Raw genomic sequence first — 27,743 nt, 5'->3', positions numbered from 1 at the left:
AGTACATGCATAGTAATAATATCACTCCATGAAGCCGGCAATATGCCGCTATGACTGAAGCCACAAATTAACCATTCTGCTGTGCAGAAGTTTGCCCAAAGATGGGAAACAGCAATAACTCTGGAGCATGGTTTGCATCAACATTTTGGAAAATTTCCCTCCAGTCCCAAAATGTTTACACAAACACTGGCAGAAACAATGATCAAGAAATGATAAAAAATACTTTATGACCTCAGACCATCAAAATCATTAGCAATAACAAGGAGACAAAATAATCTTTTATAAAATAAATATTGCCTTGGAAGGCCAATTGTTCTAAAAGTGCCTGGATACAATGACTGAATATAGATATTAAGCCATAAAATACTAAGATCTTGTTGACAAAATACAACCATCTGGCATATGCAACATCGTAAATTGTAAAAGTCATTACACGATTTTTCAGAGATTCATTTTTCTTTCCTTAAAAGACATTTTCCTAGGAGCCCCTGCTGTTGATTCTCTCAGAAAATGAGCACAGGTAATTGAAAGAGAACTAAAACTGTTTTATGGCTACAACCCTATAGCTACAGAGAGGGTAACTTAGGATCTATAGGATGCTTCACATCTCCCTTTGTGGGGGTGGAGAAAGGTACAGCTGCAGATGAGGACAGCTGCCCTTGTATGCCCTTCCCAGTTACTGTGGATATATCTCTGTCTTTTCTTGTCTGAAGTGTCAAAACTGTTACAGGAAAAAAGAGAGTTTCTTGAGGATGGATTGGGGAAAAGCTGAAATGTCCAGGTGAAATCAAACACAGGGCTCTGTTTTAAATGGTTGTATAAAAGAGGAAATTTCAGCAAGAATGTCTTGCCATGGAACCAGTTAACAAACAATACTCACTGAAATTCCCTCTTCTGCATATTCATGAAAAGGACAGGAGTCTTGCCTCTCACAGTTTTTCACACCACTCCTTTATGACCTGTCCTTCTGTTTGTAATTTGCTTCAATACGTCTCACCCAACTATAACTCCTGTGATTCCATAGCATTGAGTCACGGCAGTTAAAATGGTATCAACCTGCATCAATTCTACCATGTAGATGCAGCCCTGAAAAGGGTTCCATTCAACTACCCACCCACTATAGCCAAGGATTATAGCAGGCCTGCACAACCTGTAGCCTCCAGATGTTTTAGTCTTCAGCTCCCAGATTTCCTGACCATTGGATAAGCTGGTTGGGGCTTCTGGGAGTTGCAGTCCCAAACACCTGGCAGGCCACAGGCAATGCAGGCCTGGATTATAAGTTATGAAATTCAGCCTAGTAGTAAGAAGCACATCCATGAAAAATATTTTTCTCCAAGTTTCCATATCAGTTTAGATATTTTAACTGCAGTGCCTTCTGTGGCCAGGCCATTGTATCTGGTATTCATTGCTGCAATTAGTTGTATGTGTATAAATGTCTTAAATAAATTGAAAAGTGTTACTTGAAAAATAATTGTGCACCCCCTAAAAAGCTTCATCAAGGTAGCAGCTACCAGATTTATCTCTATTTTTAGAGACTTAGTGAATGAACTGAAACCCATGCCTTGAGGACAATATTTAAAAAGGTTAGAATTGTAAACCCAGAGCAAATCCCTTGAATGTATTGTTTAAGATACATATGCAAGCGGTTATGCTTAGTTATCATGGCTGTGATCCAGAGAAACACATAGATAGCCCCAGCAGGCCTTTTGGCTTTTTTTCATCCCCAAATATTGAACAGAAAGTTCTCACACACAGCATGGCAGGCAACTTTTGAACCAAAGGAAAGTTTCAAAAGTGAACTATGGGTGAAAGAAGACATAAGATTTTCAGTGTAGTCAAAGCAGTCCGGTATATTTTCTACATTTGTAGACATATGGTTATGAATAGCACATATTTTCTTCAGACATAACATACCATAATCACTTTATGATAACTCTATTCACCTTGAGATTTAGTAATAAACACTACTACATGTACAAAAAAGCAGATACTCCACTGAAGAAGGAACTGGATGGAGCAATTTTATGAAAACTACTACTACTACTACTACTACTACTACTACTACTATATCAGGAAAGGCAGGATAAAAATAAATTAATAATGAAAATAAGCAAAATAAATACTATTATCTACTATGTAGATAAGTTCCTGGACATTACTTCTTTTACAGAAAATATGGTATCAGTTATAGAAATACCTTATTTCTTCAATTCAGATGCCATTGATTGTGTTGGTGGTACTGAAATTGTATATGCCAGCATATAAATAAAAAAGCATCTGCAATTCTAAGGTACATCCCATTTTATATGTTTATATAGGAGGAAAAGGCCCGAGCTGTGGCGCAGGCGGGAGAGCAAGCCAGTTGCAATTAACTGCAATAAATCACTCTGACCAGGAGGTCATGAGTTCGAGGCCGCTCGGAGCCTATGTTTGTTTGTCCTTGTTCTATGTTAAGGCATTGAATGTTTGCCTTATATGTGTAATGTGATCCGCACTGAGTCCCCTTCGGGGTGAGAAGGGCAGAATATAAATGCTGTAAATAAAATAAAATAAAATAAAAGTGCATCTTAGAATCGAATAAATAAGGTAGCATGAAAATAGGGTTAAGTCACTAAATCTAAAAGACCCCAAATTCATTTCACTGTGTTTTGGAAAACTTTCATCCCAAAACTAACAACAGAAACACGTTAAATGATACAACTAGGTCAGGTAAGTTTTGCTTACAATTTGAACCTTTTATAAGGTTTCTTCTAAAATCCAACCAAAGATAACTTTGTCTTTCAACTGCCTCCTTTTGTTATAGATTTACATTTTGATGGCCAAACGTATAGAGCACTGTTTTCTTTAATATGCTGGGGAAAGCTGTTGAGTCAAACGTATCTGCTCTCCCCTTTTTTCTCTGTCTTGAAATTAATATGTGCCCAGTTAGGGATTCTGGAGTCAGCTGCTGTGAACTTTGCCAGTTGTAGGCCGGTACACATTATTACAGTAGGACTAGTAAAAGGAGAATCCCATTCTTTTCCAGATCAGGCTTTATTGCACTGTTTACTACAGACATGTTGCTAAAGCCCAATGTGTGTTTCTACAGCACGTCTTCAACATCTGTCCAATGTTGATGCTACTAAATAAAAAACATCCAGTTAGAGGATGAATTAGAAAGAAGGACTGGGCAGTTCATAAATGGTCTTATTAAAAAGGAGCTTCACTCTCAACATATTGGCTGCCGGAATCACCACAGATTGGGGCAAATCCGGTGGTGTCCATCAGGGGGCATGGGGAACTAATCACCCCATGCCCTGCATTGCCCGACTTACTGGAACCCCCATATCCCATGGGGGGAAGCGTTTGCTGCCAGGCTTCCCTCCACTGTTGCCAATTCAAGATGGGAAGCTTCCCATGTTGCCACAGTGGTGGCATACAGCAGTTCAACTGTAGTTTAGTCACAGAGCCCTCCTGGAAGTAGCTGTACATCATGGGATAGGCGCTGGCAGGCTCCATGGCAAAACTACAGCTGAACTGGCATATGCAGCTGAAAATAGCTCCATTTGATGAGGTTGTATGTCCCTATAAATTTGTTGCATAAGTTCTACTACAGAAGAATGATATAAGTTGAGTATCCCTTCCCCAAAATGATTGGAATAAGAAGTGATTTGGATTAATACCTGAATTTATATGTAGTGTACATAATGAGGTTTTTTGGAGATAGGACCCAGGTCTAAACACAACCTTCATTTGGGTTTAATAACCACCTTACACATAGACTGAAGGCAACTTCATGCAATATTTTAATAGTTTTGTACATGAAACGAAGCGTGTGAAAACTGATTCAAAGGTGTCGCTACTGCAGCCAACCATGTGGAGAATTTCAGATTTTGATATTTTAGATTTTGAAATTCCAGATAAGAGATGCTCAACCTGTAGTACAACAAGTTATGCAGGTGATCTTCATTGTGTTTACCAGCCATTTTTATTAATCCATAGAGCTCAACTAAGGTTTATGGTAGGGTTTGAATAATTTCACCTGCTATAGCTACATTTAACATGGGTTGTGCTCATATAGATCTGTAACAAGTTTGTGGCTATCCTGGATGACGCCCCCTTCCCTATGTATTAACACTGCTAAGAATATATATAGGGCAAAGCAATATATCATTTTAGAATAAAATTTCTTCAGATGAATAATTCAGCAATCACATCGACCTAGTCTTAGCGTGAAGTACATATTCATGACAGAATATAAGTTCAGAAACTGCCATCACCAATTTAGGAAATGTCATCCATTAGGATTCACAGTTAATCAGAGAAGGTTCTGAATGATTTTTTTTTACATGTGTAGGTTTCTTACATCATAATTTCAGCACTGAGTGTTCTTTTGTGTTCAGTGCTTTTCACTTCACTGAACATGCCTACTATTAAAAGCTTGTCTCTACACAGTGTGTGTAAGACAGAGAGGCAGGATGGAAGTTATTCAGCCACGCAAGGGGCAATTCCTTAAGGGCGTTGGTTCCATTTAGCATTTAGAAAGTGCAATTTTCTCTCCCCCTGAACTACATATCCTTCTTGGGCTTTTAAATTTTTTTACACTACTTCAATCTGACTATTTCAAAAATTAATATACAGCAAAGGGAGACTGACTAACACAGTCTTCCTCTTTTGAAAAATGTATGATACAGATTTTCAAGCAGAACTATTAGAGGCAAGAATGTGGCAGATTCACTTATTAATGTGAGCTATGGCTATTCTTGTCCTTTTGTCACAATGTCATGCTCTACACATGTAGCAGAGCAAGATGAGGGCAGAAATGAAGACATCCTTGCTGGTGGAATGGATGATTCAACCATTTCAGACTGTCAGAGGAAATACAACATGGTTAGATGTACTAATGCATTAAACCCTTTTGGCAGGTAGTGTCACACATACTGAAAAGTACTAGCAATAGAAGTCTGGGTTGTCATATAGTTAATACTGTATTTGGGAAGATCCTCTCTCTGCCTTTTAAATAATTCATTTATTTTCCAAAACTGATTGCTTGCCTTCCCTATCGTATCATACTCTTCAATGGCTTACTGTTACGAATGATACTGATGAGGAATTATTGCAGGTTGAGTACCCCTTATCTGGAATTCCAAACTCTGAAAGGCGCCAAAATCCAAAACTATCCATGTGGGTGACACCATTGACAAGTTTATGTTTAGATGTGGATCCCCTTTCCAAGATACCTCATGATGTACGTGCAAGTATTTCAAAACAAAACAAAACCTGAAACGCAAACACTTCTGGAAGCAAGCATTTTGGATAGGAGATACTCGGCCTGTATTTCAGCAAAAGTTAGGGCATTTCTCCAGAGTTCCACCAATGTAAAACAGCTGGTGGTTTCTCTTGCTGGCTTTCTTTTTTCCCATGGATCGGTGGTTCTTAACCTGTGCATCCCCAGATGTTTTGGACTTCAACTCCCAGAAATCTTAACAGCTGGTAAACTGGCTGGGATTTCTGGGAGTTGTAGGCCAAAATATCTAGGGACTAACAGGTTGAGAACCACTGCCTTAGATAAACAAATCAACATTCCTAGGACCTGCTTGAAGTCTTATATTTTTCAAATTTGCAAGAAAGATCCTTCATATGATCCAATTACTACATTGTCTTATCAGCTTGCTTTCTATAGTTGTGGAGGCACAGCCAATTCACTATATTTACAATTCTGCATCCATGAATTCTACCAATAAATTTGAAAATAAACAAACACAAACACACACACACACACACACACACACACCAAAAATCGTGTTTTTAAATTTTGGTTTATTTTTTATAAGGGACACCATTTTAATCCATCATTGTATATAATGAGATCTGAGCATCAATTGATTTTTGTATCAATGGAAGTCCTGGACTCAAAATCTAATAGATACCAAGGACTCATTACATATACCATCTTTTCAGGACTCAAATTTAAAGCATGAATCTGTGATAATGATATTCTGAGGGAGGAAAATATCTGTTTTGACGCACTTCAGCTCCCTTGATTCCTGCTTGCTTTTGGCCCATTTAGCACATAAATATTCTGTGCTGAAAAGAGATGAACATTTTTATAGCTTTTATTGATTTAAAATCTACCTTCAGCTCTATATCTATGGAGTTAGTCAGAACAATATTCTAACAATAGAAGGCTTTTATTTCTGATTCAGTTGTTTTATCATAATGCATTTGCCATGTTTGTGGAGGTAATCTATGACATTTTACTAACAGGATAGTTAATAACACCTCTCAAGGTGTTAAACAATTGTTTTGCTCCAATTTTATTTCATATTTATAAATAGCCTGCCCTTTGCTTTGGTGACATTGCCATCATATCCACCCAAATCTGGTTTTCCAAAGTCTTCGCTCTTTACGCGGATTATGCTGTTTTGATTTTTCAGAATCATTTGGGTCTCAATAAATTACTAAGTGGTTTTCACATGTAATTTTTTTAAAAAAAACCTTGAAATTGTCACTTAAAATATAAACACTATGCCCTCCCCAAGTGAGGTCACATACCTCTGGCCTATAAGGAATTACATAACTGATTAACTAGATTCATATAAATATCTTGGCATGTGGTTTCCTGAAAATGTAAGCTGAACAGTGCAGGAAAAAAGCCTCCCAAGACTGAAGCAGAACAAAATATGAAAGCAATAAAACTCCTTTTTGTTAACAAAGGACAGAAAATGGCTTCCAGCAGAGATCTAGGTTTTTAAAGGTAAAAGTGTTACTCAGATTTTCAGACATCAATTTTATTATGAGACTTTTCTTGAAACAACTCAGTCTCCCTGCACTCTCTCCAAGGTCAAAATTCAATGGTCCCAGATGCATTTCTGGAATCACTCTTAATACGGCGGCCAGTCTAAATTCCTTTAAATGCTTTGCAGAGATTCTTTCTATCCATTTTTGGTTACATTATCTCCTTCCACTCACTCCCAATCTGCTGGTTTTCAAGACTGTGTCAGACTTCTCTGAGCACCTTGCATAAAAGCTGTGTGCAAGATTTATTGACATTTATTTGTTATCTATAAACTCTGAAAGTTTCAATTTGACTGCCAGATGTTATTGGACTTTGGTTGGATCTACACTGCCTTATAATCCAGTTTCTGAATTCAGATTATCTGCTTTAAACTGGATTATATGAGTTTATATTGCAATAAAATCCAGTTCAAAGTAGACAATCTGGATTCAGAAACTGGATTATATGGCAGTGTAGATAGGGTTATAGATTACCAAAAGCTTAAAGGGGCCACATGGACCTCTCATGCCTCATGTACGCTGCCATATAATCCAGTTTCAGAATGCAAATTAACTGCATTTAAGTGGATTATATGGGAGTATAAACTCATATAATCCAGTTTAATGTGGTTTAATCTGCATTATATGAGTCCACACTGACTATTATAATGCAGTTCACACTGGTAATGTACATGGGGCCTCAGTCACTGGATTTATCATGTCTCCTGTGTAAAGACAATGCTACATCTATGATTAAATGATTAAAATATATAAAAGCTTTTTCTTGTCTAAATTCAGTGTTCTTCCCTCCAGCAGATACAACACAACACAAAATAACAATGCTGGCCCAGTAACAACACTGATGTAGAACCTGTCTTGCCCATTATTTTTTCTATTACAATTATTATCAACCAGCTGTCTTGCCCATTATTTTTTCTATTACAATTATTATCAACCAGCTTCCCTGGACATTCTCTGAATCTCTTATGATTATTTTACTGCAGGCTTTTAATGGGTTAGTCACTAAGCAAGTGGATAAAGTTTCTGAATCTGGCTATGATTACTAGACTACTGAATGATTGCCTAATGTTCTGCATATAATGCCACATATTTTCACAGATTTTGTAATCCTGAGGTAGCACTTAAAAATGGGAACCTTCCATCTGGAGCTACAACCTACTTTTTGTTGTTTGTTGTCAGGTCCCTTCAAGTCATCTCTAACTTAACAATGATCTTAAGGCAAAATCTATATGGGGGTTGTCTTGGCAAGATTTATTCAGGGGAGGTCTGAGGATGAGAGAGTATGATTTTGGGGCCTCGTGGAGCAATATTTTTAATCCTTTGGAACTTGGGGGGGGGGGGGCTGCACGTAGTATATGGGCTGCACTTTCCCAGCTATTGCAACTATACCATGCTAATGTCTCTATTTACTTTATCATTTCAGCATTTGATTGTATCCTTCTGTTGCCTGTGTAGACCGGGCCAAAAATAGACAAAGAACATAAGACGCTGACCTTTAAAGCCCTCCATGGTTAAGAATAGACAGGAGAATCACCTGTCTCCATAGGTACTGATTCATACATTAACATCTTCAGTGAAAAACTTGTCCCTGCCAGCTGAGGTAAGGCAACAGAGTACAGAGATTTGGGGGAGGGGGGTTACCCCAATGCAAAATGCTCTATCCAGGGAGATGCGGTTTTTAATCCTGCTGTTTTATCCTGATTTTATAATTAATTGTCTCAGGGAATCAAACCAAAGCCCAACCAAATATTGAATCATTTACCACCCCATCCCATCATGCTAGTTGTGGGATTCTGCAGTTGTAATCAAAAAGACTAAAGACCTCTTCAAATCTCCCCTAAGGGGACTCAAGTGCTTTTCAAGGTTTCTTGGAATGCTTCCAAGAGCACCAACCACTATTGGTACCACTGTTGTTCACTTTTGCCATAGTCATCCAATTTCAATTTGTAAGTCTTTGTATTTTGTGATCTTTCCCAGCTCATTGTCATCTAACTCTACTGTCTCCTGGTACTGCAATGTCCATAATAAAAACATGTTTATTTTCCACAATCATTATATCTGGTTTGTTATGTGACAAGTGTTTATCTGTTTGGATTCTATAATCCCAGAATATTTTTGCATCTCAGTTTTCTATGGTCTTTTCCGGCACGTGCTCATACCAGGTTCTACTGCAGGGTAAGCCAAACTTTTTGCAAATAATAATAATAATAATAATAATAATAATAATAATAATAATAATAATAATAATAATTTTGTTGCAGTTGTATTGGGCACCACTTTTCTTCACTTTCCTGTTCCGAAGCTGCAGGTCATTCAACTTCTGGTAAGAAGATGGAGAGAACCTTCGGCTTCACAGCCATTATTTCCCACTTTTGCCCTGCTTGGTTCCTCTTTATTTATTTATTTTAATTCAAGGAAATTGTGCAGTTTTGTAGGTTATTCCTGGCATTGTTATGGATTTCCTTTGTTTTATAAGCATTTCCTTATTGTTAGAAATACTTCCGATATATTTTTGGCAAACGTTTCTGCTTCATATCTCCAGTTACTTTCATAGACATGCTATCTACAGCACTCCCTTGCAGAATACTCTAATGAGAAAGAAAAGGGCTGGGGATTGCATAATCTATCTTTATTATGTTATCTACAAATAATGTTTTTAGAGGTAAAGAGATTAATGTCTACTCGAAACCTGGAAGTGCAGTACATGGCTTCGTTACCTAAAGTCATGTAGTAATGAGCAGCAGCCAGGATGCTCACCAGAGCGGCTTACAGGGAGCACACAACTCTCTTGTTATGTCAGCTCCACTGGTTGCCGGTCTGCTTCCAAGCACAAATTCAAAGTGCTGACTTTAGCCTATAAAGCCCTAAACGGTTCCGGCCCAGCTTACTTGTCTGAACGTATCTCCCTCTATAAACCATCATGGAGATTAAGATCATCTGGGGAGGCCCTGCTCTCGGTCCTGGCTGCTTCGCAATTGCGACTGGCAGGAAAGAGAGACAGGGCTGTGGAACTCCCTCCTAGTGACATTAGATTGGCCCCCTCCCTTCAAGTCTTCAGAAGGAAAGTAAAAACTTGGTTTTGGGACCAGGCTTTTGGAGAATAGCTTAGTGCAATAATGGATTTAGCACATGTGCAATGATTACAGAATGGCCTTGGATTATGGTTTTTGGATAACGTGATTTTAATGCTGAATATAATGTTTTAAAATGTTAACATGTATTAATTTTAATTAATCTATTTTAAGCATATTTTGTATGTGTTAAGGCATTGAATTAATTGCCATATGTAAGCTGCCTTGAGTCCCTTCGGGGTACAGAAGGGCAGTGTTGTGACTGCGCCTTCGGGGATTATGGTTGATGGTGATGGAATTCGAAGAGGAAGAAAAAACCCTCGTGATGAGGGTTCACTGGAGGAGTTGCGCAGGAAGCGACTTAGAGAGCTATATGGGGGATCTTCTGAGGAAGATTCAGATGGGGAGATGGATGCTGAGGAACAGGTGGTGGCTGGGGAAGCGGGCACTGAATGGGCACAGCCACCGGAGATGTCTGGGGATTTGGGGCTTATGGATACTTCTGAACCTGGGGTTTCTGCAGGAGCTGATCCCAATTGGGATGCTTGGAGAAGGGAGGATGGTTCTTTAAGTGTTCATGGGGCTAAGTGTGGGCAGGATGATTGGGACTCCGACGAATTGCTAGGTACTCCAGATCCACGAGCTCTAGCTGTGTGGAGTTCAGACTCTGAGTAGATTTGGGACACCTGGTGTTTGGGTGTGAGTGTTTGGTCACCCAGGAGGAAGGGGAATAAAATGGGAATGTTTGGCCACTGCACTTTGCGTGTGGCAAGGTGTTGCTGAGGCGCCATTGGGATCTCTGTGTTTCCATGAAGACTGAACTTGGACTATGATTTGAATCTGCTGATATCATCTAGCTTGGCTCTCGCTGTGTCTTATTGTGGACCTGTTTTGGATGACTGCACCCTCTTCGGACTTTGGATTGAATTTGACCTGGCTTCTGTCTACGCCCTCTTACTGATGGCTACTCCCGGCTTCTGACTATTGGTTTGTCTTTCGGAATTTCTGCTGCCTCCTGACCTGACCTTGGATTCTTCTGACAACGGCTATTCATCATCCCTTTGAGGCTCTCGGCTTATCTGCACCGTGGAAGCAGCTTTACTGCTTTTCTAGTTTGTTTATTTTCCAGCAATTAACTCTATTTGTTTTCCAAAGCTGAATTGAAGCGTTATTTAGTTTTTTATTGAATGCCAGCATGGGAAATTAGCGTGGCTCGTTTTTGAGTTATTATTGTCCAATCTACTCTCGAAACACTGAAAAGTGAAGTGTTTCAAGGATATTTCCTGTGTTTATGTTATTTTTTGGCTTATCTTCGGAATAAACTTTGTTTTGTATGTTAACTGGCGTCTGACTCTTGACAGGCAGGGTATAAATAGGGTAAATAAAATAAATAAATAAATAAAGACGTCATGCAATGGCAGACTTTCATGAAAACTACTCAAATCTCAAAACTGCACAGTTTTTCCAGTTTAAAGTGGGCCATGGCCAATGAGAGGCAATGAATGGGAGGAGTTGCTTATAAGCTTATGCACTAAGCGGAAAGCACAATCTGCATCCTGAAAGTACTTTCAGAAAGGTTGTGTGATAAGGAGAAGGGCTATCCAGATGTGCTCCCGTTTTCTACCAGGATGGGTTTGCAATGCCAAAATGTGCAATTAGAACTTCGTGCAGTAATCTTCTACCTCTTCCAAGCTCTGGCTCACTTACTTCCACAGGAGCCTCCGGTGGAGTAGTGGGTTAAAGCCTTGTGACTTGAAGGTTGGGCTGCTGATCTGCAAGCTGCCAGGTACGAATCCCACCCGGGGAGAGCACGGATGAACTCCCTCTATCAGCTCCAGCTCCATGCGGGGACATGAGAGAAGCCTCCCACAAGGATGGTAAAACATCAAAACATCCGCGCGTCCCCTGGGCAACGTCCTTGCAGACAGCCAATTCTCTCACTCCAGAAGTGACTTGCAGTTTTTCAAGTCGCTCCTGACACGAAAAGAAAAACCCACTTCCACACAAGCCTAACATACAAAAGAGGACAAAATCCTAAAATGAGTATCTATCACAGTTCAGGATAAGGACTTAATTATAACATTATAAATTCGCAGACAAAAATCTAATGTGGCAGAAAGCTCAGTGATCCCAATTGAAATGAATGGTGAGGCTGACATGATTTTTAAAGATTTCATTTGCTTCATTTCTCTATGCTTGTTATTTTAATACACTTGGAAATGGCTACTTCAAAAGTTAGCCATGAAAGGCCTGCTTTAAAACAGATTTTAATTAAATGTTATTGGTTAATGTTTGCTACAAAATTCTCATTAAGAATTTTAGTTATTTTTATTTCATGCATCTTTCATAATACCCACGGGATATGCCTGAAAGACATGACAAATTGGATGCTTCAGCTTGCATTGCCCTGTGAACTGGAAGCGTTCTCCAGTTCAAAAACTGCACTCAACCAATTAAAGCATTTTGATTGGTTTTGAACCAGCACCAAATGAGAATAACTTCAGTTATGGTTACACCTGAACTCTAGCCCTAGTTAAACAAGCATAGAATGAATGTTCAAATTAACACTGGAATTCTACCTGTCTACCTTGGTACCATCTCCATTTGGCTCTGCTGGCCCATGTGCCACAGCATTTGGCCCACTTTACCAAATGCCAACATCACAATGCTTCTTGAACACAATCCTCCATTTTACAAAGTTGCTGTGATAGCAACCGCCTTGACTTTTCAATGTTCATCTTTAATTCAGAAGGTCATTGTCTGTAAAATTGCTTCTGCTTCTCACAAATAATTCAGAAAGGAGCAGACACACTGGTGTCGGGCTCAATAAATCTATGAGCACAAGAGAGGCTAGATGTCTATGCAGTCATCGCTGAAGTCCTTTTCAAGACTGAACAAGCATTTTCCCTCCCCTTTTGTCCACATGTAGTTTATGTATTGAGCCAAGACCCAAAAAATCATCTAATAAAAGAACCTGCAACATAGCAGCAGTATCCACTTGGAGGAGGACATAACTTTGCCATTATGGTCCTATGATGAGGCAGCCACTTCAACCAGTGGATTAAGAGAGCTTGCAAGGGTCAAACTACACTGATGTACATTCCATCAGTGTATTTTTAAACTCAAAAATACATTGGGAGAAATCTTGAATGTTGCTATGGAATGCAGGGATAAACTTGTCTTATCCTCATGAATTTCCAAAAGTTGCATCTGATAAAGAATGGTTATTGATAAAAGATTATATTGGAATTAATGACATATCATTAATAATGGGGAATTATTATTATTATTATTATTATTATTATTACTATTATTATTTATTTCTAAGGAGCCCCAGTGGCAAAGTGCGTTAAAGCACTGAGCTGCAGACCGAAAGATCCCAGGTTCAAGCCCCGGGAGCGGTGTGAGCGGCCGCTGTTAGCTCCAGTTCCTGCTAACCTAGCAGTTCGAAAACATGCCAATGTGAGTAGATCAATAGGTACTGCTCTGGCAGGAAGGTAACGGCGCTCCATGCAGTCATGCTGGCCACATGACCTTGGAGGTGTCTATGGACAACGCTGGCTCTTCGGCTTAGAAATGGAGATGAGCACCACACCTCAGAATCAGACATGACTGGACTTAACATCAGGGGAAACCTTTACCTTTTTATTTATTTCCACCTCATCTTTCTCCCCATGGGGACTTAAGGCAGCTCACAACTGCATGACAAAACCCAATAAATTTAAAAACAACGAATACAAAAATTAAAAACAATTAAATATTGTATCATAAATAAGTTAAAACACAGTTAAGATACACTATTTATTTTTTATTATTTGTTTGCGGTATTTATATATCGCCCTTCTCAACCCCGAAGGGGACTCAGGATGGTTCACACTAAAAATTAAAATTGCATTTAAAATGTAATATCCTCCCCAACTCCTAATTTTTGTATATAGTTTTTGCACAAGTGAAGAATTTAACTTAATATTTAATATGATCTTAACAGAAGCAGTGTCAACATAATCCACTGGAGAGTGTTCTTCCACAAGTTCCAGCGAAATCAATGGGAACTACAAAGAGCAAAATATTCCATTTCAATTGTTACCTAGTGTAAGGTAGTGGTTGTTACAGTGTTGGAACAGTCTTTGAAAGACCCCAATTCAAATCCCCATGGCACCCAATGATCAACTACAAGCTAGTTTGTTACCTTTCTCAGCTTGACCTACTTCCCAGTTCCTTGTGAAGCTATGGTAGAAGGGAGGACTAAGGAAGTCTCTTTGAGTTCTTTGGAAGCAAGGAAGGATACCAAGGCACAAATAAAATATAAAAATTCTAGGGCTCCAAAAAATATGTATATAAAAGAATATGGTTCAGAACACAATTCATGATTCTGGCTGCAAGTGATAAATGTCTGAATAAGTCTAGGACTAGGATATTTCAGAGTACTAGGATATTTCAACTATGGTTCTCCACAAGAATGTTTACACACGAAGCAGGACGTAGCACTAAAATTTTGGGACATTTCATAAGAGAGGCTCACTTTTTGTTAACTTTCTCATAGCGTTATGTAAATATAGGAGCAACTGGAGACATAGCACAAGACACAGGTATGATAGTCTCCCATCTAACTCCCCAAACTCCACGTTTTCTCAGCTGCATCCTTTCCCCTGAATGCAGCAATTTTCTGGGTTGAATTTTTGGGGAGATTGGGTGTTTTAAAATGCATAATTAATTATATGTATTGTATTCTAACTGTATTTTTGAACCTAACACACACAATTCTGTTTATTTTTTTAAAAAAACATATTTGTTTTGTTTTAAATAGGTCAAAGAGTGTCACTGTTAGCCGCCTTGAGTCCCCTTGAGAAGGAAGGCAGGGTGTACATAAATTAAATTAAATTTAAAAAATAAACACAGAGCAGGGAAATCACAGGCAGTCATCCACCTCTTTCACTATTGTTGAACATAGAGCAAAGACCTCATCCTCAGGCACCTCAAAAGGACCCCCAGAAATACATGAAAATGTTATCACTGTATGTCCTACTATAGCAAAAAAGAGAGGATGCTTTTTCAGCTGCTCCCCTCACTCCATGAACTAGAACATAGCTAGCTAGTTCAAAGGTCTACAGCTAAATAAAAGTAAGTTGGGGAAGGGCACATTTAGGAAAAAAGCTCAACCTCTGCAATAACAAACAAATCTGAGATGCAATGAGATATATCCGACTTACTGTAATTCACCTATAACATGCCAGTCACCTTCCTTCCCTCCCTCCTTCCTTCTGATAATTGTTCTTGTGATTGACTTTCTGATTTGCTTTTTAGTTGATGGTTGTTCAGATTACATAGGTTTTCAAGTAATTTTTAATATGCGATTAGACATTTTATGGAACCCCTCTGTGTACATTGCACTCTGTGATAAGTAGGCAAAATGTGTTCTAGAAATCTTGTAACTAAATAAATCTCCACATAAGAGAGGCAAAAAGTGAGTGTTCCACATAAGAACATAGGAAACCAGCTGAAAATAAATTAATACCCTAAAGAGTAAATATCCTTCTTCTATGTCTACTATTAAGGATAGTTTTCCATGCTTAACCAAAGCATTGTCTGTGGATAAATTGTTGATGACTCTTTAAAATGGAAAGAGAAGCCATATATTTCCATTATGCACTACATCTCAAATACCTTTATTTCTAGTTTATACATGATTTCTCCATGCTTTGCAAAGATTTGAAAAAAATCTACAAAAGTTAAAAAAAATACCACAAACACTACGTAGGAAACATCAGCAAAAGTAACAGGAGAAACTCACTCTTCCCATGACCTTTACCGTATCATTCATCAGTGTGGTGCCCTCTGTAAATGTTGGACTACAATTTCTGCCATTTGCAAACAGCAGAAGTTGTAACACAACATACCTGGTGGGTGCAGGTTAAGGAAGAGTGTTTTATCAGATACAACTTTAACTGCTTTCCTCTGTCATTTTCCATGAAATCATCACTGTCAAGCTACTTTAACACTATTTTGCTCAGATAAAGGTAAAGGTTTTCCCCTGACATTAAGTCTTGTCGTGTCCGACTCTGTGAGTTGGTAGCAAGGAGCTCCAGACACTGGGAGCAACCACCCAGAAAGCTTTTCTCCATGCTTCAATGATCATGCTTGAACTGAAGTAGTGTTATGTATCACTTGTGAAGAGATTGGGAGTGAAGTCACGGAAGCCAGGTTGAAAGCATCTGGATAAAAATTATGGAGGAAAGAAACAACCGGGACGTCATTGTGGGGGTCTACTATCAACCACCTTGCCAGACTGAAGGCTTGGTTGATGTCCTCCTAAAACAGATGACCAGATGTTCAGAAATGTGGGAGGTAAAAGTAATGGAAAGTTCCAACTACCTTGACGGTAAGAGGTGTTGGAAAGTCCCTTGAAATGTGGTCGGATGTCCTTCTTTGGGAAGAGCCTGGATGGTTGTTTGCAATGAGTACTTTTCCTGCATGGTAGAACGCGGTTAGATTTGATGACGTGATGATCTCTTCCAACTCTATGATTTTGAAGGGATCCCGAATCCAAACACTAGGTCAGTGGAGGCTCAGCACAAAGTTTTGATAAGCATTCCTTTCATGTTCCCAGGAGTGGTGCTTTGTGACATACTCCGTTGCCCTTGCTACGATCTTTCTCTGAAGACAAGGGTCACCGATCAGGCTTTTGGACAGTTGGACAAATTCCTCAGGGTTTGAATATAACAGCCCGGTTTCTTGGTGTGTGATTATCGCAGCATTTCCTGGGATGTTCCTTGCCAGTACTAGAACATTTAAATCCATGGCCTCTAAGAGTGCGGCTGACATCCCCTCTGAAATGGAACTGTTCACAACAGCAAAGCATTTCTTCACAGCAGCATGAAGGTCTTCCTGGGGGATCTCCTTCAGCAAATGTACCCCATCCGCCCTTTGTACTTTCTCCTTCACTTCCTCTGCAAACACTGGATCAACTGCAGGTCCAATGATAATCAGCTGTACGCTGGGGTCCTCTCTGTGCCATTCTGCAAACGCATCTGCTAGATAGAGTGGATCCTTGACTCTTCTCAGACCACATATTAGGAGGAAATAACACAAACTGTTGCCGTTGTGGGGAATCCCTGCACTCTGCAGACATTTCTCCCAGTTAAAAGAAATGTTGGGGGTAGTCACGATTCCTTGAGGCTGGACATATATTTTGTTTCTGGCGTGAGGCCAGTTTGATATGGCTCTTTCTCTCATTGCCTCAGTGAAAGACACAGCAAACCTGGCTTCGTTCAGCACTGCCTCCATAACCCGGACCTTCTCTTCACATTTGGCATCTTCATTGATGTCCGTACCTCCAAAGATGACACCAAAAGGAATTCTGCTGCCTTGCAGCAGCCTGCCTGCTTTATAAAGGTGAATGGCCAGAGCTGCATCAAAGTTCTCCGAGGAGATGAGCTTTGAGACGACCAAAGAGGACTCACAGCTAAACGTGTCCTTGAGGAAACACACATGGCCGGCAGCTTCCAGATGATCCTGGATCCTCTGGGCTGTGGTGCCATTCCCGGTCCGGGCTCGCAAACTGGCCAGGAGCAACACACGCATGTTTCCGTTCTCACAAACCCTTGCCCTACTTCCGGCGGCGTTGCCTAGTCTTCTTTCCCCACTTTCAGCGGCGCCGGAAGCCACCTGTCGGCTCAAAGGGTTGTGGGTAGGAGTTGGTGCTCATCTCCCTTTCTAAGTTGAAGAGTCGGCGTTGTTTGCAGGCACCTCCAAGGTCATGTGGTCAGCATGACTGCATGGAGCAACTCATTAGCAATTTTACAGCCTACATTACCTTTTTATAAACTATACTTTCTCACAACCCCAACCTTTCACTTTGTGTGTGTAAGTGGATCAGTATTCCTTCAGATGAAATGAAACTATAACTGGAAACAAAGTACAAACTGTACACTGTATTACAATTGGCCCTTGGTATCCATTGGGGTTTGGTTCCAGGAACCCACAGAGCCCCCTATGAATACTCAAATCCATGGATTCCTAAGTCCCATTATATACAGTAACTTAGTAAAATAATGTCACTTGTATAAAATGGTGAAATCAATATTTGCTTTTTGAATTGGGGGGGGGGGGGTATTTTCAAGCCATGGGTACTTGGATGCAGAATCTGTTGATACAGAGGGACGACTGTAGTATAAAGTAAGTCAGAAACGTTTAGCTTTAACATTAAGGAAAGAACTGATGAAACTTCCCACAGCAATACCAAATTTGAAATGACAGCTCCTAATGTCCATAATATCACATCAGTTTAAGTAATTTCTGCTCTATAACCACAACAAATGCTACAACTGTCTTTACATGACTCAAGCTGTATGAGCAGTAGTCAATTTAAAAGCCATCTATATAAAAATAGGTTAGCTCTGCCTTCTCTACTTCATGTTCTCTCCACACACATCAGAAACTAATTTAACAATTCCAGCTTATTTCTCAGTGAAATTAAATAGCAGAACATGGTATCTAGATGATCAGATACCTTCTTTGGAGAGGAATGTAGCAACATCAGGCCAGCTTGATTCATTCTGCAGTCCTATATATTTTTATGTGGAAATAATAATTTACTATTGTGAGGTTTATTTCTGAGTATATCTGCACCAGAATGAGCTGCTCATCTATTCAAATTCGCCTACTAGTTGACTCATGTTTTAGCTACTCAATTGGTGCAGCTAAATTTTATCCAGTGGGACTGAGAAGAAGTCCAACCTTCTAAATAATTTTGGGCATACAATGATGCCAACAGTAATTGTTGTTGGGCTAGATCACTTGGCCATGGAGGGCAGAGCTGATAGGAGCTAGAATCCAGCAACAACTGGAAAGCCAAAGGTTCTTTGTCACCATATGATACCAATGAATGCTACAAACTAATATAGCAAACAATACTGGATAGTTTATTAGCTTGATCCAGATCACAGCTTGGACATAACACTTTACAAAGTAAGATCTTATATGGAACTAACTCATTTGAGTGGTTATCACAATCAATGCAGTCCGCCAACACCTTCCTGTAACATTATTTTTGGAAATTCTTCCTAGAACACAGAATTTCCTTGTATCTGATGGAGTAAAGTCTAAAAAAGTTTATGCTACCAATTTCTTTATCTCACTTAAAGATGTTACACAGTTCCTTTGTATCATAGTCGTTCTACCTTCATCCCAACTGACGTTTACTTCATCTTTGATATGTATCATTTATTATTTAGGAAAAGAAAGGAACAAAATGGAAGCTACACTGGAACAGACTGCTCCAGGGGGTGGTGGACTTTGGAGGTCTGTAAACTGAAGTTGGATGTCCATCTTTCAGGAGGATTTTAGTTGTGTAACTATTCCAATCTGGGAAGGGGTTGGAGTACATGGTCCTTATGATCTATTCCAATTCTATACTTTTATGATTCTCTGTCTCCTCGTGCATCATATCTGAATAGCTACAAGCACAGAAGAAGAAGATTCAGCACATTCTGTAGACCTGCACTGTTATATGAATGAATGAACAAATAAATAAATAAATAAATAAATAAAATACTGTGCTGTGGCATTCCAGTCATCTAATACTTCCTTTCAGAGGCCCATTTGGCACCAAGACTGGTGTCATTATGATGCCAAGCCAAAACACAGCTTTTTATTAAAGGTTTCAGTTATTTCATACAATTTGCACACCCTATTTTAAATTGTTTTACTGCTTTTGTATTATCTTAAATGACAAATGATTTAATGCCTTTTTCATCTTTAAATATTAAATTTTTCATTCCTGTTGGGATCTTCAGATACAAATATTTTAATTAATACAATAAATAAAATAAGGTCATCTCATAAATCTTCATCACATATGCCTACGATTGTGGTGAGATTGAAAGAAAGCCCATCTCTCTCAAAACCTAGATAAGCTCATCTGAGAGAAAGAGTATTTCAGACGGTCTCTTAATTTCTTTACAGTTTGGGAATTAGCTTAGGAACCATCTCCTCCTATACATGCCTACAAATGTATTCGTATTCAAAAGGAATTCCTCTTGGTGATGGTCATTGGTGACCAGAGAGAAACGTTCTGGGTTTTGGCACCACATTCATGGAAAGCTCCCCTCAGGAAAGAATTCTTGGCACCTACTTTCATGTCTTTTCAGAGCCAGACAAAGATCTCACCTCCACCCCTGACCTTTTAAAAAATTCACTGCACAGTATTTGGCCTGCATTTGCTACTCTGTTTTATTTTGTTATGCCTTATAACCTTTGCAATTTAGATTTGCCTTTATTATTTCTATGTAGTTGTCCTGGGAGAATAAGAGTAGAATTTATATTTCCAAATGAAAAAAGTGAAAAGCTCTATCACTTATACAATAGGAGGATTGCCAATTTCTGGCACTGTGGCCTGTTGGGAAATGTACACACATTGAAATGTGAAAAATAAATAAATTTGGAAGACATTTGTATTTGGGATTCCCACCAGAGAAAATTGTTGGTCACCTGCTTATAGGACACCCCAATAACCCAATCATTATTAACCCTTTTCATCTTATTCCTCCATGAAACACAACCATAAATAAATCATAGCATTATGTGTGTAGTGTGAAAGGACTCTTGATCGCGAGGCCCATCAGGCATTTTCCTTAAGGTCCTTCCATCCCCAGCAAAAGCGAGAACTTCTTGTGGCCTAGTCTGATTTTGTGAGGCATAGTTTTGCCTGTCTGGAATTCATGTACCTTGTCTTTGAATTGCATAGTTTTGCTTGCCTTGGATCTATGTACTCTGTTTTTGCATATCTTGTTGGATTTATCTTGGATACTTTCTCTGAAGGGATTTTTGGGGACTCTTGACTCTTATGGACATATCCTGATGAACTTTTCTTTTTTATACTTGCTTGCTTTTCATATATGCAGCTTTTATTATACTTTGGTTTTAATAAACCTTTACATTGGATTATCTGCCCAGTGTGTGGTTTGTGGTGAAAAGAAGCTTCAGGGCTCTAGTGCAACAGAACTTCCCTTTTTAAAAGGAAAACTAAGTTGAGAGACTTGGCATCAAGGAAGAGGTCAAGAAGCAAGATAACTAAATTGCATGTGAAAGAATATGGATAATGTGAATGTAATGTGAACTCAGCAAAGTCTGATGACATTCAGTGAATGATCCGAGAGGACTTAGGCAGGTACATCTGAGAAGACGATACAGTCCAATGTGAATATATGCAGTGATCTGACATTCTACATGATTGTTGGGGTGAATCAAATGTTTGGTTCATCTTAAAGGAAAGACAGCAACCTCCAAACTAGTCTATATCTCCAGTAAGGATGCAACTGCTGTAAAGCTAGAATGTTTAAGAGGGAGGCCAAAAGTTCAAAATGATCTCAAACTAGAAACCTGGCAGATAGTTACCACATGAAATTCACCAGGGGAAAGTGTATTAAATAGAAAAGCACACTAAACAATTTTTTAAAGTGCCAGAAAAATTGATGGTCAATAACTGGCCCTGTGATGTTTCATTAACAGGGGCATTATTAGTGAAATTGAAAAAAGAGCGAGTTCTACTTCAGGCACTTTGGAGTTCTTCTAAATCAGCTCAAATATATCAGCAAACCAAGGTCTTGCATCTCAAGTTACTCATGAATCAAGTATATGATCTGCTCTAAAGAAGAGGCCTGCAGATTGAATTAAACCTTAAGTTGCTGAAACTGCCATTGGTGCCTTCCAATTAAGTTTTCTGGGCAGAGGGTTGGCTCGTTTCAGAAATACTGGGATGGGATGCTAGGCCTAAAGAATTAAGAGAGATGTGGCTTACAGAGGGCATTATACATGTGATAGGGAAGAAGAAAGACGGAAAGTGAGACAGAAATATTTCAAGCAAAATGCACACTGGAAGAGGAAATATATCACTAAAACCAAGGACAAAAGGAAACAGATTTACAAAAGATGTGCAAATGCTAACTTAAAGTGTATAGATGGATGGTTAGAAATCACTATTACCACTAAAATGAAAATACACTTTATTGTTGCATGGATTCAAGTCATATTTGACTAACTGTAACTTTAAGGCGATTCTATCATGGGATTTTCTTAGCAAGATTTATTAAGGGGGGATTGTCTTTACCCTCCTTTGAGAGTAAGAGTGTGACATGCCTAAGGTTGCCCAGTAGTTTCCATGATTGAGCAGGAATTCAAATTATGGTCTCCAACAGTATAGTCTAATGCTCAAACCACTATACCACACTGGGTCACAATGTGGAAAATATACTACATATTTTAAGTAGACAGCCTTCTATAGAACAGGGACAGGGAATCTGTTTCCTTCAGATATTTTTGGAATCCAGCTTCCACCAATGAATCAAAATGGCCAAGACATTTGGAGTTATAATCCATAATTATCTGGAAGTCATAAGCTCCTTGTTCTCAAAAAACAAGATGTCCTAGCAGAAAACAATTTTTCACATACAAATCACTTTCAAACAAAGTTCTAACCTTTTGTAAAGAAAAGAATTTTGCACATGATAATCATCATCATCATCATCATCATCATCATCATCATCATACTGTATTTGTATTTTGCCCTATCTCCCCAAGTGAACGATGCAGTGCAGCATTGCTTGGGATCTTTTACATAGATGAAAGGAATGAGTTAGTAATTGTCTAATTCTGACACCGGTTATGCTGACTGGATATAAAAAGAACTGGAGTATTTGGAAGTTACAGTGTTGAGAAAGATTGACCTGCTTCATAATTTTGTCAAGATTCCTATTCCAAGATTCCATACCTCACAATCTCTGAGGATGCCTGCCATAGATGTGGGCAAAACGTCAGGAGAGAATACATCTGGAACATGGCCACACAGCCCGAAAGACATACAACAACCCAAGATTCCTATTGTTTTCAACTATTCAAAATGAAACAAGAACCGCTATCATAATGAGAAATATGTAACATGGTTATTTAGGTATTGCATCTATGTTATTGCAATACTTAAATATCCATGTTACACATTAAGCAGAATACTTTTCATTCTTTATCAAAACAATGGCAATTGGAAGCTGAGTGTTCCAGCTTCGTCCATGACCAGGGCTTGGAATCATGCTCATATTGATCAAAGCATAGCTTTCTATCCAATGAATAAAATCACACATACAAGTGCAGACACAACTAATTGGAAATGGTGTCAAATGATATTTAAAGTTCAATCTTCCACTTTCTACTCAGCGGATTGTTTTCAAGCACAGTAGGCAACACAACGTATTTCTAATACAAAACAAAAGATAAAATGACAAAGTTTCTCCCAATGGAAGCCCATAAACAACTGCATGCCGAAAATATGGAGTTATAGCAGAAATGGCAAATCTTTCTCTGTTAGCAAGGAACCATTATCTTAACTTTGTTAGATCAAGTTTATCAGATATATCAATTATATGTTAATTTAAGTTTATTCTCAATCAACAAAGAATTCTTTAAACACAGTTACTAAAACAATTGGAGAGCCCCAAATACATTCCAGATATTTTACAGTCCCTCTGGTTTTAATGGAAATACTAGCTGTGCCCAGCCATGCATTGCTATGGCGAAGTATGGTGGTATGGGAAATAAAGTATAAAATAAAGTAAATAAAGTTAAGGTAAAGGGTAAAGGTTTTCCCCTGATGGAGCTTAGCCTTCTAACTGGCAGCATTTGGATAAAAACAATTATTCCTCTCCCTCTAATTAGGACTTTATTTTTCTTTTCTTTTTGTTGTATGAACGTAGAGGCATGGATGAGGGGTTGTGCTGCCAAGTTTAGTGTTTCTGGGATGTGTAGTTTTGTTGTTTTGTCCTAGGCTGAAATTTCATTACCCTTTTATATATATAGATTAAGTGCATGCTTAAAAAATCTCATCTGCTGTAATCAATTGGACTTGTAAAAGTGTTTCAGTTGAGTTGGATAACTTCCATCTTTCTCCATAACTAGAAGCATCTCAAAGCTAGGAAATGATCTTTCAAGCTATGTTCACATGGTCCTCAGTAAATAAGGGATGAAAAGGAAGGATTTCCCTTATTATTGATCCATCGCCCAATTTTCTAAACTTGCCTTTTATGAATGAGGCACTTCTGGAGCATACATTGATCAGAAAACTGTATGTACAAAATCACAATGTTTAAAAAATCCTAATCCAAATATCTTCCAGAAATCTTCATTCTGAATACAAACTGACAATTTTCATATCTGCAATCTACAATGGCACAAGCTTGCAGATCAGTGTATACTGTGTATAATGTTACAAAACAAAAAACCTGGATAATAATTTACAAAATTCTGTAAGAATAAGGAGAGAGAGAGAGAGAGAGAGAGAGAGAGAGAGAGAGAGAGAGATGTTGCTGTGATATCCAAAGAAACAACATCTATTTGGATGTATGGAAGTTGGAAAGAGGATATATGGACCTGTTTACCACATGTTTTAACCCGCTTTGGTGGCGCAGTAGGTTAAAACGCTGAGCTGTGGAATTTGCTGACCGAAAGGTCAGTGGTTCGAACATTAGGAAGAACTTCCTGAACATTAGGAAGTCCTGAACATTAGGAAGAACTTCCTAACTGTGAGAGCTATTCATCAGTGGAACTCTCTGCCCCGGAGTGTGGTGGAGACTCCTTCTTTGAAGGGTTTTAAGCAGAGGCTGGATGGCCATCTGTCAGGGGTACTTTGAATTCAATTTTCCTGCTTCTTGGCAGGGGGTTCGACTGGATGACCCACAAGGCCTCTTCCAATTCTATGATTCTATGAATCCTCAGAGCAGGGTGAGCTCCCATACTTAGCCCCAGCTTCTGCCAACCTAGCAGAACATGCAAATGTGAGTAGATCAATAGATATTGCTCTGGTGGAAAGGTAAAGACGTTCTATGCAGTCATGCTGGCCACATGACCTAGGAGATGTCTATGGACAATGCTGGCTCTTCGGCTTAGAAATGGAGATGAGAACACCCCCCCCCCCCGGAGTCAGACTTGATTAGACTTAATGTCAAGGGGAAACCTTTACTACCACATGTATCAGAAGCTCAGGTCCCCCAAGGAGTGTCTTTGTGGTCCAAGTGCATGCATATATCACTTGCTACTGCTGAGGGGAAGGAAGATATGTAGGAAGGATATTTCCCAGTCTGCCAAATTACTGTTTGGTGGGTTATAGACCAAGATATTTAACTATCTGAAGTACAAGATAAGATGCAATTCCCTTCAGTCTACATACGTTAGCTAATTGAATTGTGCTAACACTTCCAAATGACAAAAGTGATACTTGAGTATCACAGGCTAATCTAGTGGTGCAAGAACATATATGACTGTGACCCTAACAAATTGCCAACAGACAGCCTGCCAATTTTTAAAATACCATAATATTATATTTTAGAAAATAAAGTTTGGCAATGTTTTCACTTGCAAAAGAAAGGTTCAAATGCCTCGTTTACAACATGCTTCGCTTTATAAAGGGCAGCAAGATTACAACAAAGGAAAACAGGCAATCATTTCCCATATATCTCAATTATCTTGCAGACTTCCATCTACCAGATAACATTATTTTGATCAATGTGCCCTTACAACTGTCTGTAACACAGCTTCTTTGCTCATCAATTACTAAATTGTGCAAAAAAAAAAAAAAAACAACAACCCAAAAACTAAATATTTTGCAATATTGTCTTGTTTGGGAGAAGGATAAAAAAGCTTTAAGAAATAAAATAAATGGGGGAGAGCCACGTTTTTTGTTTTATTTGAAATTGTCAGAAAGCTTAAAGATACAGAAATCGCCTGGCCTGCGTATGTAGCAGAATGAAAGCATCTCATGACGTCAGTTGGGGTTTTGCCTGAATAAGGACTGACGACTGCAGTGTTTGGTCTATGTTTCTGAAAGAGTTGGCCCTTTGTGCTTTTTTATATTGGAGAGCTGGCAAAAGTTTACTGTGAGATTAGCAATCGTGTCATCAACGCTTCTTCACAATGCCATGTCAAATGCATGAAGCATCTAAACATTTAATGACTTGCCGTAATTTCAGGGTTTGGGAAGTCTGCTTTTTTTTCTTTTTTTTCTTTTTTTTTTCTTTTACAAAAACTACAACTCTTAGAATCCCCTAGACAGCATGGCTATTGGAGGATTTGATGATGTGTGGTCCGAAGAACAAAGGCTAACATTTCCAAATCTTAAATCCAATGATTAATTTCAGCTAAGTTAGGGGCCTTCAATCAATGGAACATATATGTTATCATTGACTTACCAATTTTATGATTATTTAGTGGTCTAAAAAATTCAATCTAGGCCCAAATGAACATCTTGTGTGTGTGTGTGTGTGTGTGTGTGTGTGTGTGTGTGTGTGCTGCAGTCTGCAATTTAGCATTAAAATAATTTTCTACCATATCAGCCTACAGTAACTGGTTGAACTTGACCAATTTTGGAACTTTAATCCAAAACAGTAACTTTTCCAAGTCCAGTGTAATTTCATATCAGCCAAAGAAAGTACTGGGTGACTTTGGGCAAGGAAAGTTCTCTCAGCCTCAGAGAAAGGCAAAGACAAACTCTTCTCTGAAAAAATCTTGCTAGGAAATCCCTGTGATAAGTTTGCCTTAGAGTCACTATAATTCAAAAACAACTGGAAGGCACACAACAATGAACTATTGTAATCATAACTGCTGTGGGCCTCTGATTATGAATGCTCTTAATTAAATTGCTATGGGTCTCATTAAGTTATTTTAACATTGCTGAGCCCTTCATGGTTATATCAAATAACTGATGGTCTTGTATAAAATCAATATGTACAATCAGGAAAGTATGTAACAAATGCTTGGATACAATGATAAAAACTCTAAATGTTATATAAGGAATTGGAGCAAAACTGCAGCAAAAAAAGTAAAGCACAGCATTTTAGTATAATGTAATGGCAGGTTTTGTTTCCTTCTCTGTGAGATCCATGATGTAAGCAAAAGTGATAGAATGTCAGAACATCTATATGTAAACAAGGAAGTGCCCAAAGGGCATAGGTAGCACCAGAGGTGCCCTCCCTGGAGAATTGTGATGAAAACCTCACAATTCATGAAAAGAACATAAATAGGAAACTTACTAGGAAACTCATTCTGAATTATTCTCAGTCTTGTGCTGTAGTTTTTGAAATATAATCTTCTAGATAAACACATTATTATTTTCCATTGAGGGCATTTCTGGGGACAAGAGTAAAGCTAGAAGAGAATATCTTAGCCATGGCATCTAGTAAGTTCATGATGGAAGTAGAATTAAAATTGGAGTCTTTCTGAACCACATGACAGTGTCTTATTGCATTGCCCTATTCAAAAGTTAGTTTGAATATGTTCAGTGAAGTTTATTGAGGGAGTTCAGGATTGCATACAAATGAATAGATGCAGGACGGAGGCACAGTCCTTTTACTACACTAGCATTGATAGTACCAGTAACTCATACTTCATAGGGAGAAAGGAAAGACCAGATGGATGGGAAAGAAGGAAACAGAATATATGCTGCTATTTTCCCCAATTTTTTAAAGGGAATGTATGTAAAGGAAAGGTTAAACTGCTCTATCATTTGTTTATAAGATCTGTCATCACTTGATTTATTAAAGGCAGGAAAAAGGCCAAAACTTTATATGACTTTCTACATACATATACGCATAAGGAATCTTGCCTTGCCATTCAAAGTAACAAGGCAAAAAGTGTTTCAACACAGAAGCAGTTATTCTCATTTAACTTAAGAAAGCAAAATAATGATACACTCCCATGCAAATATTGTACATATAGAGAAGAAAAACAAATTCCTGCTTTCAAGTTATGTTTGCATCTAAATCACTAGGATCGGTATGTACAATTTATTAAGCGAGGATGAAACAAAAACTCAGATCACAGGCAGAGCTAAGGTAGGAATGGAATGAGGAAACAACA

General features: G+C 38.6%; 2 protein-coding genes across 13 annotated transcripts in view; both read right to left on the bottom strand.

The window, feature by feature from the left end:
* The window catches only part of pde4d (phosphodiesterase 4D), an 830,388-nt gene that overhangs the window by 168,160 nt on the left and 634,485 nt on the right, over positions 1-27,743 (bottom strand). The window lies entirely within an intron of this gene.
* Positions 1-27,743, bottom strand: part of LOC134297153 (glycosyltransferase 1 domain-containing protein 1-like) — a 49,900-nt gene extending 22,157 nt beyond the window's left edge. Inside the window, exon 1 of the mRNA XM_062974251.1 lies at positions 1-27,743. This exon is cut by the window's left edge and continues 22,157 nt beyond it. Within this exon, the coding sequence (XP_062830321.1) occupies positions 16,404-17,429 (1,026 nt within the window). The 5' untranslated portion in view covers positions 17,430-27,743 and the 3' untranslated portion in view covers positions 1-16,403.

Source organism: Anolis carolinensis, chromosome 2 (assembly GCF_035594765.1).
Source record: "Anolis carolinensis isolate JA03-04 chromosome 2, rAnoCar3.1.pri, whole genome shotgun sequence".
Classification (NCBI taxonomy): Eukaryota; Metazoa; Chordata; class Lepidosauria; order Squamata; family Dactyloidae; genus Anolis; species Anolis carolinensis.
The sequence above is the reverse complement of the archived record's forward strand: the minus strand, read 5'-3'. Positions and strand labels throughout refer to the sequence as shown.